The sequence below is a fragment of the Oncorhynchus masou genome, unplaced genomic scaffold, assembly GCF_036934945.1.
Source record: "Oncorhynchus masou masou isolate Uvic2021 unplaced genomic scaffold, UVic_Omas_1.1 unplaced_scaffold_1188, whole genome shotgun sequence".
In the NCBI taxonomy this organism is placed as follows: domain Eukaryota; kingdom Metazoa; phylum Chordata; class Actinopteri; order Salmoniformes; family Salmonidae; genus Oncorhynchus; species Oncorhynchus masou.
The window spans coordinates 120,670-142,627 of record NW_027001652.1 but is presented as its reverse complement, the minus strand read 5'-3'; the positions used below and the strand labels follow the sequence as shown (position 1 = coordinate 142,627).

The 21,958-nt window shown below is 41.8% G+C and overlaps 2 protein-coding genes across 2 annotated transcripts in view; one reads left to right on the top strand and one right to left on the bottom strand.

Annotated features, from left to right (window-relative positions):
• Window positions 1-21,416, top strand: part of LOC135529583 (NACHT, LRR and PYD domains-containing protein 12-like) — a 37,251-nt gene extending 15,835 nt beyond the window's left edge. The window contains 11 exon segments of the mRNA XM_064958245.1: window positions 3,482-3,598; window positions 4,565-4,681; window positions 5,029-5,113; window positions 5,243-5,471; window positions 5,839-7,609; window positions 7,892-8,065; window positions 9,794-9,967; window positions 17,075-17,175; window positions 17,178-17,247; window positions 18,674-18,720; window positions 19,240-21,416. Of these exon segments, the coding sequence (XP_064814317.1) occupies window positions 3,482-3,598; window positions 4,565-4,681; window positions 5,029-5,113; window positions 5,243-5,471; window positions 5,839-7,609; window positions 7,892-8,065; window positions 9,794-9,967; window positions 17,075-17,175; window positions 17,178-17,247; window positions 18,674-18,720; window positions 19,240-19,766 (3,412 nt within the window). The 3' untranslated portion in view covers window positions 19,767-21,416.
• Window positions 1-21,958, bottom strand: part of LOC135529584 (NLR family CARD domain-containing protein 3-like) — a 168,096-nt gene that overhangs the window by 46,345 nt on the left and 99,793 nt on the right. The window lies entirely within an intron of this gene.

Here is a 21,958-nt window from a genome sequence, read left to right as displayed (position 1 = left end):
ACCATGAAGCATCAGTTATAGGCTACAAGCAGTATTTGACCATGAAGCATCAGTTATAGTCTACAAGCAGCAATATGATGGACCATGAAGCATCAGTTATTAGCAACAAGCAGCAATATGATGGACCATGAAGCATCAGTTATAGGTTACAAGCAGTATTTGACCATGAAGCATCAGTTATAGTCTACAAGCAGCAATATGATGGACCACGAAGCATCAGTTATAGTCTACAAGCAGCAATATGATGGACCATGAAGCATCAGTTATTAGCAACAAGCAGCAATATGATGGACCATGAAGCATCAGTTATAGGTTACAAGCAGCAATATGATGGACCATGAAGCATCAGTTATAGTCAACAAGCAGCAATATGATGGACCATGAAGCATCAGTTATAGTCTACAAGCAGCAATATGATGGACCATGAAGCATCAGTTATAGGCTACAAGCAGCAATATGATTGACCATGAAGCATCAGTTATTAGCAACAAGCAGCAATATGATGGACCATGAAGCATCAGTTATAGGCTACAAGCAGCAATATGATGGACCATGAAGCATCAGTTATAGTCTACAAGCAGCAATATGATGGACCATGAAGCATCAGTTATAGGCTACAAGCAGCAATATGATGGACCATGAAGCATCAGTTATAGTCTACAAGCAGCAATATGATGGACCATGAAGCATCAGTTATAGTCTACAAGCAGCAATATGATGGACCATGAAGCATCAGTTATAGGCTACAAGCAGCAATATGATGGACCATGAAGCATCAGTTACAGGCTACAAGCAGCAATGTGATGGGCCATGAAGCATCAGTTATAGGCTACAAGCAGCAATATGATGGACCATGAAGCATCAGTTACAGGCTACAAGCAGCAATGTGATGGGCCATGAAGCATCAGTTGTAGGCTACAAGCAGCAATATGATGGACCACGAAGCATCAGTTATAGGCTACAAGCAGCAATATGATGGACCATGAAGCATCAGTTATAGGCTACAAGCAGCAATATGATGGACCATGAACCATCAGTTATAGGCTACAAGCAGCAATATGATGGACCACGAAGCATCAGTTATAGGCTACAAGCAGCAATATGATGGACCATGAAGCATCAGTTATAGTCTACAAGCAGCAATATGATGGACCACGAAGCATCAGTTATAGGCTACAAGCAGCAATATGATGGACCACGAAGCATCAGTTATAGTCTACAAGCAGCAATATGGTGGACCATGAAGCATCAGTTATAGTCTACAAGCAGCAATATGATGGACCATGAAGCATCAGTTATAGTCTACAAGCAGCAATATGATGGACATAAAATAGCAGCAACCACAGACTGTCTCATGATTTTCTAAAATGGTCACTCATTACTTAAGTTAGCTATTTATCTCGTATTAAGGCTGTGTTGTTTTGCGAGAGCAAATAAATAGTGACTATAGCAGGTATTGAACCCTGGGTAAATAATCACTAGTCAGAACCTCAACCTCAGTAAACATTCATTATAAAAATCATCTTAATATCTGATATTGCGAGTTAACAACCTCAGAATAGAAAAGACAAGAGTGTGTCTTCCAGCCCGCCAATAAATTACATCATGCAAGCTGTTAGCAAATGTTTAAATTTAATATAATTTATTTGTTTTCCCCTTTTTCTCCCCAATTTCGTGGTTTCCAATTGTTTTAGTAGCTAGTAATTACTATCTTGTCTCATCGCTACAACTCCCGTACGAATGTTGAAAGTCATGCGTCCTCCGATACACAACCCAACCAAGCCACACTGCTTCTTAACACAGCGCGCATCCAACCCGGAAGCCAGCCGCACCAATGTGTCGGAGGAAACACCGTGCACCTGGCAACCTTGGTTAGCATGCACTGCGCCCGGCCCGCCACAGGAGTCGCTGGTGCGCGATGAGACAAGGACATCCCTACCGACCAAGCCCTCCCTAACCCGGACAACGCCAATGCCAATTGTGCATCGCCCCACGGACCTCCCGGTCGCGGCCGGTTACGACAGAGCCTGGGAGCGAAGAGTCTCTGAGAGTCTCTGATGGCACAGCTGGCGCTGCAGTACAGCACCCTTAACCACTGCGCCACCCGGGAGGCCCGCTGTTAGCAAATTAACCTCAACATGCCCCTCGAGAAGGCAGAGTGACGACACAAGCTTTTAGCGGGGCTGAGTTGACTACTAGCGAGAGAAGGCAGAGCGGCTCGATGCTGGTTGATGAATTTGACAATGAATGTACCTGGAAAATATGTTTTTCTAGACCAGAGGTCAATGAATTCATGTTCAGGCTTATTGATAATCATTATAGTCATGAACTATAATTTCAAAACATAGTATAAAAACAGGTAATAATAAACATGAATCATCATTATATTACTTTACAGTAATCTGTTAAATACTGTTTCAGTGCTTCCTCTTGTGTTAGCAGTGTGGAAAGGGACAGAAAGAAGCACACAGGAGTTTTCCTGTGAGGGGAGTGGTGGTGTATCCAGGGAGAAAACTCAACTAATCTTCTGAAATGTCATTAGTGGTCTTATGCTGCCATCTATTGGAATTATGTAGCAACTGCAGTAGTCCTGAAAAATGTGTAATTCCTTACTAAAGTAGTAATTTAAAAAAATGTAAAATGTTCTTGTTCATTTTACCACTTACAACCATAAAATAACCATTTATAGCTTAACAAGCAATGAAACTGACATCAACCAAAAACACCACATATGTAGTTAATTATATAAAAATAAATATATTTATTTAGATGGGTGACATTATCTGCCAAAGTAACAGCCCTGTAGACAAAGAAGAGCTCTCCAGTAGGAACCAAAATATTCAAAGGACATTTTCTCAAAAGTGAGGGAACAAGTATATCATCGTTCAAAGCAGAATTACTTTCCCATTGTTCCTCAACTGTAGTGTTGATATACCATTTTCTAGCCTTGAGTCTCTACTATAATCAAATCTGAAAAACACAATTTCAAATTTTGCTAAATAAGGCCGAACCGAGCCGGTTGGTCCCATTTGACTGTGTAAAACCTAGCAGTACTACTGATTTCTCTGAGAGTGAGACAGGTATATATTATTACTGTGTAAAACCTAGCAGTACTACTGATTTCTCTGAGAGTGAGGCAGATATATATTATTACTGTATAAAACCTAGCAGTACTACTGATTTCTCTGAGAGTGAGACAGATATTTAGCATTTTGCAAAAACAAAGCCTTTGTCTCTGAAATGAAACCAACAAATGATAGACTATAAACAAATATATGTCTGTCATTGAACAACCCCATGTAATGATTAGATAGTGAAAAAAAATATATATATTTCAAAATTTCTTTCAGAAGTTAAAGCTAATTTTTTAACATTTATGATGTATGGATACATAGCTTTTTGGAATGAAACTCTTCTTATGTTTCCCCATCTGAGCTCAGAGTAGATGAGAGATGTAATGTTTGTCTCTGTTGTGTTGAAGTCCAATCCAGCAGGAGAGACCAGCCTCCCCTGTTCCCAGCTGTGTGTCCATGAAGAGTGACCAGTCTATGGATCCTCCTCTAAAGTTTAGAAAGGGAGACTTTTCTACTGAACAAAGGTAAGAAGAACTCATGGGTCCTGGTCAGTGAGTTAAACAACACTGTCTCTAGTCATTTCTCCTCTCCCATTTTCCCATTTATTTTTGTTGTTTTCATAATCCATAGGCTAATCCTTTTGTCCATTTTCATAGGCCTGAAACAACATTAAACAAACACAACGTTCCCTCCCTGTGTGTGTGTGTGTGTGTGTGTGTGTGTGTGTGTGTGTGTGTGTGTGTGTGTGTGTGTGTGTGTGTGTGTGTGTGTGTGTGTGTGTGTGTGCACTCCCTGGATGAGGAGATGTAATCTCTATCCTGATTTTCTAGTCACTTTTACCTTTACCAACATGTACATATTACCTCAACTACCTGGTACCCTGCACATTGACTCAGTACTGGTACTCCTTATAGTCTCATTATTACCTCAACTACCTGGTACCCTGCACATTGACTCAGTACTGGTTCTCCTTATAGTCTCATTATTACCTCAACTACCTGGTACCCCTGCACATTGACTCAGTACTGGTTCTCCTTATAGTCTCATTATTACCTCAACTACCTGGTACCCTGCACATTGACTCAGTATTGGTACTCCTTATAGTCTCATTATTACCTCAACTACCTGGTACCCTGCACATTGACTCAGTACTGGTTCTCCTTACAGTCTCATTATTCCGGTCGGTAACATTTGAGAGTGAGGCAAATATATAGCATTTTGCGGAAAAAAACATGATTATTTGTCTCTCTGAAATGAAGACATCAAGTGATTTTAAACAAATACATATCTGTACATATCAAGCCCATACCATCATTAGATAGTGAAAGAACACACCAATCTCTTTCAGAAATGCTTTCAACAATAAAAGCTAATTTACTAACATTTCTGAAAAGTGATATATAGTGTTTTGGAATGAAACTCTTCTTATGTTTCCCCATCTGAGCTCAGAGTAGATGAGAGATGTAATGTTTGTCTCTGTTGTGTTGAAGTCCAATCCAGCAGGAGAGACCAGCCTCCCCTGTTCCCAGCTGTGTGTCCATGAAGAGTCACCAGTCTATGGATCAACCTATAGAGTTTAGAGAGGGAGACTTTTCTACTGAACAAAGGTAAGAAGAACTCAGGGGTCCTGGTCAGTGAGTTAAACAACACTGTCTCTAGTCATTTCTCCTCTCCCATTTTCCCATTTATTGTTGTTGTTTTCATAATCCATAGGCTAATCATTTTGTCCATTTGCATAGACCTAAAACAATATTAAACACAACATTTCCTCCCTGTGTGTGTGTGTGTGTGTGTGTGTGTGTGTGTGTGTGTGTGTGTGTGTGTGTATGTGTGTGTATGTGTGTGTATGTGTGTGTGTGTGTGTGTGTGTGTGTGTGTGTGTGTGTGTGTGTGTGTGTGTGTGTGTGTGTGTACTCCCTGAATGAGGAGATGTAATCTCATGTTTTGTCCACAGAAACCAACAGGAGAGATCAGAGTCAGAGATTCTCAGTGGTCAGTCTTCCCAGAGTCATCAAACAGACCTGGACTCCATATTCAGTGTATGTGGTCCTGTTATGTACATTTGTTTTTGTTTACCTCAAGAAAAGTTGATCTGTAAATCATTCATTAATGTGTTCATGAGAAAGCATTTAGTCTCTTGCTTAACTTATTTACTTAATTTATTTCAGATTCTTGAAGAGAAAATTATGACATTTGTGAAGAATGAGCTGAAGATGTTCAAGAGGATTCTTAGTCCAGAACTCCCAGAAGGCTTTGAGAGTCAGAAGCAGGATAAGGAAGTGGTGGATGCTGAAGATGAGCAGCAGGAGAGCAGTGCCAGAGAGGGGCTCTGGAAGATCACACTGCACATCCTGAGGAAAATGAACCAGAAGGAGCTTGCTGACACACTGGAGAAATGTAAGATCTGTCTGCCTCATGTTGATGCTGTTTTATAACATTTAAAAGCTGTAGCTAAAGTACAGCTAAAGTAGCTGTGTAACTCAATGATATTGTAGCAGCCTTAACACAACACCTAGTAACCTCATCAAGTAGCAGCAGGGATGTGTTGTGTTGATTAATTGAGAGAGAGAGAACATTAATAATACCATCAATAATACCAATAATAATATAATCAGTCACACCAGTCTGTAATGCATTATGAAAACATTTACAGATTTAGACAGTTACGATGAGAAATTATTATAATGTACAACTTTATAACAGTCCTACAATACTGTAGGTATTAAAACAGATGTAATATTAATATCCTCTGTGTTATTTCTAGATTCAGATGATCCTGCTGTGATTTGCCAACGTGAACTCAAATCTAATCTAAAGAAGAAGTTTCAATGTGTATTTGAGGGGATCGCTAAACAAGGAAACCCAACACTTCTCAATAAGATCTACACAGAGCTCTACATCACAGAGGGTGGAACAGGAGAGGTCAATAATGAACATGAGCTGAGACAGATTGAGACAACAACCAGGAAACAAGCAAGACCAGAGACTGCAATCAAATGTAACAACATCTTCAAACCCTTAACTGGACAAGACAAACCTATCAGAACTGTGCTGACAAAAGGAGTCGCTGGCATTGGAAAAACAGTCTCTGTGCAGAAGTTCATTCTGGACTGGGCTGAAGGAAAAGCTAATCAGGATGTCCAATTTGTATTTTCATTCCCTTTTCGGGAGCTGAATTTGATGAAAGAGGACAAACACACTTTCATTGAACTTCTTAATCACTTCTCAATGGAAACCAAACAATCAGGAATCTCCATCAACAACAAGTACAAAGTTCTGTTCATCTTTGATGGTCTGGATGAGTGCCGACTGCCCCTAGACTTCCAGAAGAATAAGATCTGTTGGGACGTCACAGAGTCAACCTCAGTGGATGTTCTGCTGACAAATCTCATTAAGGGAAATCTGCTTCCCTTTGCTCTCCTCTGGATAACTACCCGACCTGCAGCAGCCAATAAGATCCCTTCAGGATGTGTTGACCAGGTGACAGAGGTACGAGGGTTCAATGACCCTCAGAAGGAGGAGTACTTCAGGAAGAGATTCAGTGATGAGGACCTGGCCAACAGAATCATCTCACACATAAAGACATCAAGGAGCCTCCACATCATGTGCCACGTTCCAGTCTTCTGTTGGATTTCTGCAACAGTCCTTGAACACATGCTGAAACATAAGAGAGAAGAGATGCCCAAGACTCTGACTGAGATGTACACACACCTTGTGGAGTTTCATACCAAACAGAAGAATGAAAAGTATCTTGGGAAAGAAGAGACAGGTCCACACTGGAATAAAGAGAGCATTCTGTCACTGGGAAAACTGGCTTTTCAACAGCTTGTGAAGGGCAATCTGATTTTCTATGAAGAAGACCTGATAGAGTCTGGCATTGATGTCAATGAAGCCTCAGTGTACTCAGGATTGTGCACACAGCTCTTTAAAGAGGAACGTGGGCTGTACCAGGACAAGGTGTACTGCTTCGTACATCTGAGCATTCAGGAGTTTCTGGCTGCTGTATATGTGTTCCTCTCATTCATCAACAACAATGAGAATCTAATGGACAAACTGCAAACAAAAGATGAGCCTGAAGTTGCTTTCTACAAGAGTGCTGTGGATAAAGCCTTACAGAGTGAGACGGGAAACCTGGACCTTTTCCTCCGCTTCCTGCTGGGCCTCTCACTGGAGTCCAATCAGAAGCACTTACGAGGTCTACTGACAAAGACAAGAAGCAGGTCAAAGACCCATGCAGAAACAGTCAATTACATCAAGAAGAAGATCAGGGAGAATCCCTCTCCAGAGAGGAGTATCAATCTGTTCCACTGTCTGAATGAACTGAATGACCATTCTCTAGTGGAGGAGATCCAAAGCTACCTGAGATCAGGAAGTCTCTCAGAACCCAACCTGTCACCTGCACAGTGGTCAGCTCTGGTCTTTGTGTTGCTGACTTCAGAAAAGGAGCTGGATGTGTTTGACCTGAAGAAATACTCCAGATCAGAGGAAGGTCTTCTGAGGCTGCTGCCAGTGGTCAAAGCCTCCAGAGCTGCTCTGTGAGTAAATAACATGACATTTAAGAACTAATCATCAGGAAGAAATATTCCGTTTAGAGAAAAAAATGTATTATAATATGTGTATAATATTATATTGAAAAACATATTGAATAAATTCATTGATTTTCACATTAGTATAACAATATGAGCATACAATTCTAGGAAACAGAATATTAATATATATGCTGTTTGAGAGAATAAACAAAATGCACCATTGTCCTTCTACACTACTGGTGTTAAATGAACAGTGTGTTTGTGAAGTCATGATGATCTCTTTGTCAGGCTGTCAGGCTGTGGAGTCACAGAGGAAGGCTGTGCTTCTCTGGTCTCAGCTCTGAGGTCAAACCCCTCACACCTGAGAGAGCTGGACCTGAGTAACAACGACCTGAAGGATTCAGGAGTGAAGCTGCTCTCTGCTGTACTGGGGAATCCCCACTGTAAACTGGAGACTCTGAGGTCAGTGTTCCTGTAGTTGGTCAACAAGTGATAACTGTTCACCAGATCCACATGTGTTTACCAGACACACATAGTCCACACCATATGTGTTTGGACAGTGAAGCTTACAGTTTTACATTAGGTGCTATTCTCTATAGTTTGAGATATAATGTTTCATATTAGGTGACAGTACAGAATGTCATCCTTTTATTTGAGGTTAAAGGTGAGAGGTAAGCATGTTTTGTTGTAGTCTCTGTTATTGGTAATGGTGAGAGGTTAGCATGTTTTGTTGTATCCTCTGTTATTGGTAATGGTGAGAGGTTAGCATGTTTTGGTGTAGCCTCTGTTATTGGTAATGGTGAGAGGTTAGCATGTTTTGTTGTATCCTCTGTTATTGGTAATGGTGAGAGGTTAGCATGTTTTGTTGTATCCTCTGTTATTGGTAATGGTGAGAGGTTAGCATGTTTTGGTGTAGCCTCTGTTATTGGTAATGGTGAGGTTAGCATGTTTTGTTGTAGCCTCTGTTATTGGTAATGGTGAGAGGTTAGTATGTTTTGTTGTAGCCTCTGTAACTTTCTCACTCATTATTATTCATGATTCATTCATGATCTTTCTCAGTCAAGGCGTCACAGGCTTGATGTTGTCATTGTGTTCGAGGAATATGGGACCAGATATACTTTTGACTAATTTAATACACTTTAAGTGTCAGAATACTTATGACTTCTTCAAATGGGGGGACGAGATACATAAAATGCTTTAATCTTTCTAAACGTTGAAACAGATATGTATTAAAATATCCTCAAATAAAAGGTGACATTATATACTGTCAGCTCATATGAAACATTTGATCTGAAATCCAAAATGTTGGAGTATAGAGCCACATTTAAATGTTAGCTTCACTGTCAAAATAGATATGATGTGGACTGTATACTCAATACAATCTAAATCTGATACCTCACTGTCTAAATAGATATGGTGTGGACTGTATACTCAATACAATCTAAATCTGATTCCTCACTGTCTAAATAGATATGGTGTGGACTGTATACTCAATACAATCTAAATCTGATACCCCACTGTCTGTCTTCTGACTGATACTGCTTTTTAAACTGGTCTGGTCAGTCTACTATAATATTTGTACTATACATTTTTCTATCTGCAAGCTATACTTTCATCATTTGTTATTTCTAATAATTTAACATTCATTTATAAATAGATATGGCAGGTTTCAGGACACAGATATATCTACATATTTTTTATATTTGAATATTTAAAAAACATATACTGCCACGATTTTCACCACCTAAGAATGTTTCTATCACAAATGATATGGTAGAACAGGCAACTAAACATAGAATAACAACCCACAAATAAACCAGGAAATATGGTTTCCAATCAGAGACAACGATAAACAGCTGCCTCTGATTGAGAACCAAACCAGGCAACTATAGACATAGAAACACCTAGACAAGCCAAACCCCATAGATGTACAAAAACTTAACAAGCCCTCGTCACACCCTGACCGAACTAAAATAATAAAGAAAACAAGTTAACTAAGGTCAGGGCGTGACATCTGCAGGCAATACTTTGATCATTTGTCAGTTATAATAATGATAAATTAATGTATGAATGGATATGGCAGGTTTGAGGACACTGATATATCTGAATATTTTGAGAAAAAATATACTGCCACCATTTTCACCACCAAAGATTAGCAGTGCGATTTTAAAATGATTTGACTCTTTGCAGGCTGTCAGGCTGTCTAGTCACAGAGGAAGGCTGTGCTTCTCTGGTCTCAGCTCTGAGGTCAAACCCCTCACACCTGAGAGAGCTGGATCTGAGTAACAACGACCTGAAGGATTCAGGAGTGAAGCTGCTCTCCGCTGGACTGGGGAATCCCCACTGTAAACTGGAGACTCTGAGGTCAGTATTCCTGTAGAAGATGGCACGGAAAGCAGATGGTTAGAGTCTTTGATATTTATTAATATACTAAAAGGGGGAGGCAAGAGAATGGTCGTGGACAGGCCAAAGGTCATAATCAGAGTCCAGGAGGCACAGAGTGGCAGACAGACTAGAGGTCAGGACAGACAGACTGGACAGGACAGGCAGACTGGTCAGGCAGGCTAGAGGTCAGGACAGGCAGAATGGTCAGGCAGACTAGAGGTCAGGACAGGCAGAATGGTCAGGCAGACTAGAGGTCAGGACAGGCAGAATGGTCAGGCAGGCTAGAGGTCAGGACAGGCAGAATGGTCAGGCAGGCTAGAGGTCAGGACAGGCAGAATGGTCAGGCAGACTAGAGGTCAGGACAGGCAGAATGGTCAGGCAGGCTAGAGGTCAGGACAGGCAGAATGGTCAGGCAGGCTAGAGGTCAGGACAGGCAGAATGGTCAGGCAGACTAGAGGTCAGGGCAGGCAGAATGGTCAGGCAGGCTAGAGGTCAGGACAGACAGAATGGTCAGGCAGACTAGAGGTCAGGACAGGCAGAATGGTCAGGCAGGCTAGAGGTCAGGACAGGCAGAATGGTCAGGCAGACTAGAGGTCAGGACAGGCAGAATGGTCAGGCAGGCTAGAGGTCAGGACAGACAGAATGGTCAGGCAGGCTAGAGGTCAGGACAGGCAGAATAGTCAGGCAGACTAGAGGTCAGGCAGGCAGAATGGTCAGGCAGGCTAGAGGTCAGGCAGGCAGAATGGTCAGGCAGGCTAGAGGTCAGGCAGGCAGAATGGTCAGGCAGGCTAGAGGTCAGGCAGGCAGGTACAGAGTCCAGAAAACAGGGACAAAAACCGGGAGGAACAAATAGAAGCAGGAGTAGAGAAAAACACTGGTTGACTTGATAAACATACAAGACAAACTGGTACAGAGAAACAGGAAACACAAGGGATAAATACATCATCGATATATACACCAGGGATACATACACCAGGGAAACACAGGGATATATACACCAGGGATATATACACCAGGGATATATACACCAGGGATACATACACCAGGGATACATACACCAGGGATACATACACCAGGGATACATACACCAGGGATACATACACCAGGGATATATACACCAGGGATATATACACCAGGGATATATACACCAGGGATATATACACCAGGAAACACAGGGATATATACACCAGGGATAAATACACCAGGGATATATACACTAGGGATATGTACACCAGGAAACACAGGGATATATACACCAGGGATATATACACCAGGGATATACACCAGGGATATATACACCAGGGATATACACCAGGGAAACACAGGAATATATACACCAGGGATATATACACCAGGGATATATACACCAGGGATATATACACCAGGGATACACAGGGATATATACACCAGGAATATATACACCAGGGATATATACACCAGGGATATATACACCAGGGATATATACACCAGGGATATATACACCAGGGAAACACAGGGATATATACACCAGGAATATATACACCAGGGATATATACACCAGGGATATATACACCAGGGATATATACACCAGGGATATATACACCAGGGAAACACAGGGATAAATACACCAGGGATATATACACCAGGGAAACATACACCAGGGATACATACAACAGGGATATATACACCAGGGATATATACACCAGGGATATATACACCAGGGATATATACACCAGGGAAACACAGGGATAAATACACCAGGGATAAATACACCAGGGATAAATACACCAGGGATAAATACACCAGGGATATATACACCAGGGATATATACACCAGGGATATATACACCAGGAAACACAGGGATATATACACCAGGGATAAATACACCAGGGATATATACACTAGGGATATGTACACCAGGAAACACAGGGATATATACACCAGGGATATATACACCAGGGATATATACACCAGGGATATATACACCAGGGAAACACAGGAATATATACACCAGGGATATATACACCAGGGATATATACACCAGGGATATATACACCAGGGATATATACACCAGGGATACACAGGGATATATACACCAGGAATATATACACCAGGGATATATACACCAGGGATATATACACCAGGGATATATACACCAGGGATATATACACCAGGAAACACAGGGATATATATACACCAGGGATATATACACCAGGGATATATACACCAGGGATATATACACCAGGGATATATACACCAGGGATATATACACCAGGGATATATACACCAGGGATATATACACCAGGGAAACACAGGGATATATACACCAGGAATATATACACCAGGGATATATACACCAGGGATATATACACCAGGGATATATACACCAGGGATATATACACCAGGGAAACACAGGGATAAATACACCAGGGATATATACACCAGGGAAACATACACCAGGGATACATACACCAGGGATATATACACCAGGGATATATACACCAGGGATATATACACCAGGGATATATACACCAGGGAAACACAGGGATAAATACACCAGGGATAAATACACCAGGGATAAATACACCAGGGATAAATACACCAGGGATATATACACCAGGGATATATACACCAGGGATATATACACCAGGAAACACAGGGATATATACACCAGGGATAAATACACCAGGGATATATACACTAGGGATATGTACACCAGGAAACACAGGGATATATACACCAGGGATATATACACCAGGGATATATACACCAGGGATATATACACCAGGGAAACACAGGAATATATACACCAGGGATATATACACCAGGGATATATACACCAGGGATATATACACCAGGGATACACAGGGATATATACACCAGGAATATATACACCAGGGATATATACACCAGGAATATATACACCAGGGATATATACACCAGGGATATATACACCAGGGATATACACCAGGGATATATACACCAGGGAAACACAGGGATAAATACACCAGGGATATATACACCAGGGAAACACATGGATATATACACCAGGGATATATACACCAGGGATATATACACCAGGGATATATACACCAGGAAACACAGGGATATATATACACCAGGGATATATACACCAGGGATATATACACCAGGGAAACACAGGGATAAATACACCAGGGATATATACACCAGGGAAACACAGGGATATATACACCAGGGAAACACAGGGATATATACACCAGGGATATATACACCAGGGATATATACACCAGGGATATATACACCAGGAAACACAGGGATATATATATATACACAAGGGATATATACACCAGGGATATATACACCAGGGATACATACACTAGGGATATATACACCAGTGATATATACACCAGGAAACACAGGGATATATACACCAGGGATATATACACCAGGGATATATACACCAGGGAAACACAGGGATATATATACCAGGGATATATACACCAGGGATATATACACCAGGGATATATACACCAGGGATATATACACCAGGAAACACAGGGATATATACACCAGGGATATATACACCAGGGAAACACATGGATATATACACCAGGGATATATACACCAGGGATATATACACCAGGGATATATACACCAGGAAACACAGGGATATATATACACCAGGGATATATACACCAGGGATATATACACCAGGGAAACACAGGGATAAATACACCAGGGATATATACACCAGGGAAACACAGGGATATATACACCAGGGATATATACACCAGGGATATATACACCAGGGATATATACACCAGGAAACACAGGGATATATATACACCAGGGATATATACACCAGGGATATATACACCAGGGATACATACACTAGGGATATATACACCAGGAAACACAGGGATATATACACCAGGGATATATACACCAGGGATATATACACCAGGGATATATACACCAGGGATAAATACACCAGGGATATATACACCAGGGATATATACACCAGGGATATATACACCAGGAAACACAGGGATATATACACCAGGGATATATACACCAGGGATATATACACCAGGGATATATACACCAGGGATATATACACCAGGGAAACACAGGAATATATACACCAGGGATATATACACCAGGGATATATACACCAGGGAAACACAGGGATATATACACCAGGGAAACACAGGGATATATACACCAGGAATATATACACCAGGGATATATACACCAGGGATATATACACCAGGGATATATACACCAGGGATATATACACCAGGAATATATACACCAGGGATATATACACCAGGAATATATACACCAGGGATATATACACCAGGGATATATACACCAGGGATATATACACCAGGGATATATACACCAGGGAAACACAGGGATAAATACACCAGGGATATATACACCAGGGAAACACATGGATATATACACCAGGGATATATACACCAGGGATATATACACCAGGGATATATACACCAGGAAACACAGGGATATATATACACCAGGGATATATACACCAGGGATATATACACCAGGGAAACACAGGGATAAATACACCAGGGATATATACACCAGGGAAACACAGGGATATATACACCAGGGAAACACAGGGATATATACACCAGGGATATATACACCAGGGATATATACACCAGGGATATATACACCAGGAAACACAGGGATATATATATACACCAGGGATATATACACCAGGGATATATACACCAGGGATACATACACTAGGGATATATACACCAGTGATATATACACCAGGAAACACAGGGATATATACACCAGGGATATATACACCAGGGATATATACACCAGGGAAACACAGGGATATATATACCAGGGATATATACACCAGGGATATATACACCAGGGATATATACACCAGGGATATATACACCAGGAAACACAGGGATATATACACCAGGGATATATACACCAGGGAAACACATGGATATATACACCAGGGATATATACACCAGGGATATATACACCAGGGATATATACACCAGGAAACACAGGGATATATATACACCAGGGATATATACACCAGGGATATATACACCAGGGAAACACAGGGATAAATACACCAGGGATATATACACCAGGGAAACACAGGGATATATACACCAGGGATATATACACCAGGGATATATACACCAGGGATATATACACCAGGAAACACAGGGATATATATACACCAGGGATATATACACCAGGGATATATACACCAGGGATACATACACTAGGGATATATACACCAGGAAACACAGGGATATATACACCAGGGATATATACACCAGGGATAAATACACCAGGGATATATACACCAGGGATATATACACCAGGGATATATACACCAGGAAACACAGGGATATATACACCAGGGATATATACACCAGGGATATATACACCAGGGAAACACAGGGATATATATACCAGGGATATATACACCAGGGAAACACAGGAATATATACACCAGGGATATATACACCAGGGATATATACACACCAGGGAAACACAGGGATATATACACCAGGGAAACACAGGGATATATACACCAGGAATATATACACCAGGGATATATACACCAGGGATATATACACCAGGGATATATATACCAGGGATATATACACCAGGGAAACACAGGGATAAATACACCAGGGATATATACACCAGGGAAACACAGGGATATATACACCAGGGATATATACACCAGGGATATATACACCAGGGATATATACACCAGGAAACACAGGGATATATATACACCAGGGATATATACACCAGGGATATATACACCAGGGATATATACACCAGGGAAACACAGGGATAAATACACCAGGGATATATACACCAGGGAAACACAGGGATATATACACCAGGGATATATACACCAGGGATATATACACCAGGGATATATACACCAGGAAAAACAGGGATGTATATACACCAGGGATATATACACCAGGGATATATACACCAGGGAAACACAGGGATATATATACACCAGGGATATATACACCAGGGATATATACACCAGGGATACACAGGGATAAATACACCAGGGATATATACACCAGGGAAACACAGGGATATATACACCAGGGATATATACACCAGGGATATATACACCAGGGATATATACACCAGGAAACACAGGGATATATATACACCAGGGATATATACACCAGGGATATATACACCAGGGAAACACAGGGATATATATACACCAGGGATATATACACCAGGGATATATACACCAGGGATACACAGGGATAAATACACCAGGGATATATACACCAGGGAAACACAGGGATATATACACCAGGGATATATACACCAGGGATATATACACCAGGAAACACAGGGATATATATACACCAGGGATATATACACCAGGGATATATACACCAGGGATATATACACCAGGGAAACACAGGGATATATATACACCAGGGATATATATACACCAGGGATATATACACCAGGGATATATACACCAGGGATACACAGGGATAAATACACCAGGGATATATACACCAGGGAAACACAGGGATATATACACCAGGGATATATACACCAGGGATATATACACCAGGAAACACAGGGATATATATACACCAGGGATATATACACCAGGGATATATACACCAGGGATATATACACCAGGGAAACACAGGGATATATATACACCAGGGATATATATACACCAGGGATATATACACCAGGGATATATACACCAGGGATATATACACCAGGGATATATACACCAGGGATACATACACCGGGGATATATACACCGGGGATATATACACCAGGGATATATACACCAGGGATACTTACACCGGGGATATATACACCAGTGATATATACACCAGGGATATATACACCAGCGATACTTACACCGGGGATATATACACCAGGGATATAATAATAATAATAATGATGGTGTATATATCCCTGGACAGGTGAAACAGATCAGGGTTTGACATGAATATGGAGAAAAATATACTGCCACTATTTTCACCACCAAAGAATAGCAGTGTGGTTTTAATATGATTTGACTCTTTGCAGGCTGTCAGGCTGTCTAGTCACAGAGGAAGGCTGTGCTTCTCTGGTCTCAGCTCTGAGGTCAAACCCCTCACACCTGAGAGAGCTGGACCTGAGCTACAATCACCAGGAGACTCAGGAGTCAGACTGCTCTCTGCTGGACTGGAGGATCCACACTGCAGACTGGAGAAACTCAAGTATGTAGAGGGTTTATGTCAATGTTCATATCAGACATGTTGGACTTATCAGGCTGGTTAAGACAAACATTCTTACCACCACTTGGACAAAGTTACATGCTGTGTGTGTGTGTGTGTGTGTGTGTGTGTGTGTGTGTGTGTGTGTGTGTGTGTGTGTGTGTGTGTGTGTGTGTGTGTGTGTGTGTGTGTGTCCTGTGAGTGTGTAACGCATGCAAATCATAATAGTGAAAAAGTAACAATGAGAACGAAAAACCACAGACAACTAAATTACCGTCAAACACTCAGGGTTTATTTTTAAACACATGGTAAAGGGGCTGAGCTGGAAAGAAACAAATATCCCACAACACCCCTAAACTAGACTAGCCTACTACTATACAGCTAACTAACTAACTAACCAAAAACACCCCTAAACTAGACTAGCCTACTACTATACACCTAACTAACTAACAAAAAACACCCCTAAACTAGACTAGCCTGCTACTACACAGCTAATTAACTAACCAAAAACACCCTTAAACTAGACTAGCCTGCTACTATACAGCTAAGTAACTAACCAAAAACACCCCTAAACTAGACTAGCCTACTACTATACAGCTAACTAACTAACCAAAAACACCCCTAAACTAGACTAGCCTACTACTATACAGCTAACTAACTAACCAAAAACACCCCTAAACTAGACTAGCCTACTACTATACAGCTAACTAACTAACCAAAAACACCCCTAAACTAGACTAGCCTACTACTATACAGCTAACTAACTAACCAAAAACACCCTAAACTAGACTAGCCTGCTACTATACAGCTAACTAACTAACCAAAAACACCCTTAAACTAGACTAGTCTACTACTATACAGCTAACTAACTAACCAAAAACACCCCTAAACTAGACTAGCCTACTACTATACAGCTAACTAACTAACCAAAAACACCCCTAAACTAGACTAGCCTACTACTATACAGCTAACTAACTAACCAAAAACAACCCTAAACTAGACTAGCCTACTACTATACAGCTAACTAACTAACCAAAACACCCCTAAACTAGACTAGCCTACTACTATACAGCTAACTAACTAACCAAAAACACCCCTAAACTAGACTAGCCTACTACTATACAGCTAACTAACTAACCAAAAACACCCCTAAACTATGTCAATGTTCGTATCAGAACTGAACCATGTTGAAATGTAAACACTCAACTATCACTTTTAAACGCCTGAATCAGGGTCTCTCTCTCTGTAACTCTTATAGAACAACTGTAACAGAGGAGGCCAAACAGCAGAGCAGCCAATAGTGTCCTTAGACCTATCAGGTGTGTGTGTGTGTGTGTGTGTGTGTGTGTGTGTGTGTGTGTGTGTGTGTGTGTGTGTGTGTTCAGGTGTATCCCTCAATGACTGTCTGTTCTTCTGCTTACCGCTACAGTGTGGAACATGGTGGAGAGAACAGAATGAAACCTGGACTTAGAAAATGTGAGTGTTGACAGCTGTGAAGAATATGACTAAGAATAAGTCTTAATTCAAGTTAAGTCAAAGACCACCATCATTACTGACTTGGTCATATTAAATATCAGCTGTAGTTCTACAGAAGCAGAAATCAGGGACAACAAAGTTTACAAAGAGTTGATTTGACTGTGTGTGTGTGTGTGTGTGTGGCGTGTTTGTGTTACGTAACAAATGTGTGTTTGTGTTCATGTTGTGTACGTGTGTGTGTGCGTATGCGTGTGCGCGTGCGCATGTGCGTGTGTGTGTGTGTGTGTGTGTGTGTGTGTGCGTGTGTGTGTGCGTGTGTGTGTGTGTAATTAATGTGAATAAGTGTGTTTTATATTACCATACAGTATAACATATGATCATTCAACAAGTTTCAAGTTACCTTAACTTCTCCTTTTGATACCTAGAAACATCTACATTAAATGAATTAGTGAAAAGTGAGTTAACATTCTAATGTGAATGATGATGATTTCTAATATTGTGTCTGGTTTCATCCATCAGATGTCTGTGATCTCACACTGGACCCAAATACAGTAAACAGACTCCTCTCTCTGTCTGAGGAGAACAGAAAGGTGACATGGAGGAGAGAGGAGCAGCCGTATCCTCATCACCCAGAGAGATTTGAGGACAGGGAACAGGTGCTGTGTAGAGAGGGTCTGACTGGGCGCTGTTACTGGGAGGTAGAGTGGAGTGGGAGGGGGGCTGTTATAGGAGTGACATATAAAGGAATCAACAGGAGAGGATGGGGTGATGACTGTTGTCTTGGATTCAATGACAAGTCCTGGAGTCTGTCCTGCTCTGACAACAGTTACAGAGCCTGTCACAATAATAATCGCACTACCATAGACGTCCCCTCCTCCAGCTCCCACAGAGTAGGAGTGTATCTGGACTGGCCAGCCGGCACTCTGTCCTTCTATAGAGCCTCCTCTGACACACTGACCCACCTGATCACATTCACCTCCACATTCACTGAGCCCCTCTATCCAGGGTTTTGGGTTTGGTTTGACTCCTCAGTGTCCCTAAAATAATAACACACACACACATTGAACATACATACACACGCTGGACACACACTGAACACACACACTGAACACACACACTGAACACACACACTGAACACACACACTGAACACACACACACACAATTGGACACACACACACACTGGACACACACTGAACACACACACACACACACAATTGGACACACAAACACACTGGACACACACACACACACTGGACAAAAACACACACACACATGCTGGACACACTGGACACACACACACACTGAACAGACACAATTGGACACACACACAATTGGACAAACACACACACACACACACACTGGACAAACACACACACACACACTGGACAAGCACACACACACACACTGGACAAACACTGGACAAACACACACACACAGATACTGGACAAACACACACACACACACACACTGGACAAACACACACACACACACACACTCAGACACTGGACAAACACACACACACACAAACACTGGACAAACAGACACCCACACACTGGACAAAAGCACACACACACACTGGACAAACACACACACACACACACACACACACACACTGGACAAACATAAACACACACACACACACACACACACTGGACAAACACACACACACACACTGGACAACACACACACACACACACACACACACACTGAACACACACACACACACACTGGACAAAAACACACACACACATGCTGGACACACTGGGGACACACACACACACACACACACAATTGGACACACACACAATTGGACACACACACAATTGGATACACACACAATTGGACACACACACACACACACACTGGACAAACACACACACACTGGACAAACACACACACACACACACTGGACAAACACTGGACAAACACACACACACACACTGGACAAACACACACACACACACACACACCCACACACTGGACAAAAACAGAACACACAGACACTGGACAAACACACACACACACACACACACACACAGACACTGGACAAACATAAACACACACACACACACACACTGGACAAACACACACACACTGGACAAACACACACACACACACACACTGAACACACACACACACACTGGACAAAAACACACACACACATGCTGGACACACTGGGGACACACACACACACACACACAATTGGACACACACACAATTGGACACACACACACAATTGGACACACACACACACACACACTGGACAAACACACACACACTGGACAAACACACACACACACACACACACTGGACAAACACTGGACAAACACACACACACACACTGGACAAACACACACACACACACACACACACACACACTCAGACACTGGACAAACACACACACACACACCCACACACTGGACAAAAACACACACACACTGGAAAAAAAAACACACACACACACACACTGGAAAAAAAAACACACACACACAGACACTGGACAAACAGACACCCACACACTGGACAAAAACACACACACACACTGGACAAAAACAGAAACACACAGACACTGGACAAACACACACACACACACACAGACACTGGACAAACATAAACACACACACACACACACACTGGACAAACACACACACACACACTGGACAAACACACACACACACACACACACACACACACACACACTGAACACACACACACACTGGACAAAAACACACACACACATGCTGGACACACTGGGGACACACACACACACACACACACAATTGGACACACACACAATTGGACACACACACACACTGGACACACACACACACTGGACAAACACTGGACAAACACACACACACACTGGACAAACACACACACACACACTGGACAAACACACACACTGGACAAACACACACACACTGGACAAACACACACACACACACACACACTGGACAAACACACACACACTGGACACACACACACTGGACTCACAACACAAACACACACACACACACACACACTGGACAAACACACACACACTGGACACACACTGGACACACACACACACACACACACACACTGGACACACACACACACTGGACACACACTGGACACACACACACTGGACACACACACACACACACACACACACACACACACACTGGACAAACACACACACACACACACACTGGACAAACACACACACACACACACACACACACACACTGGACAAAC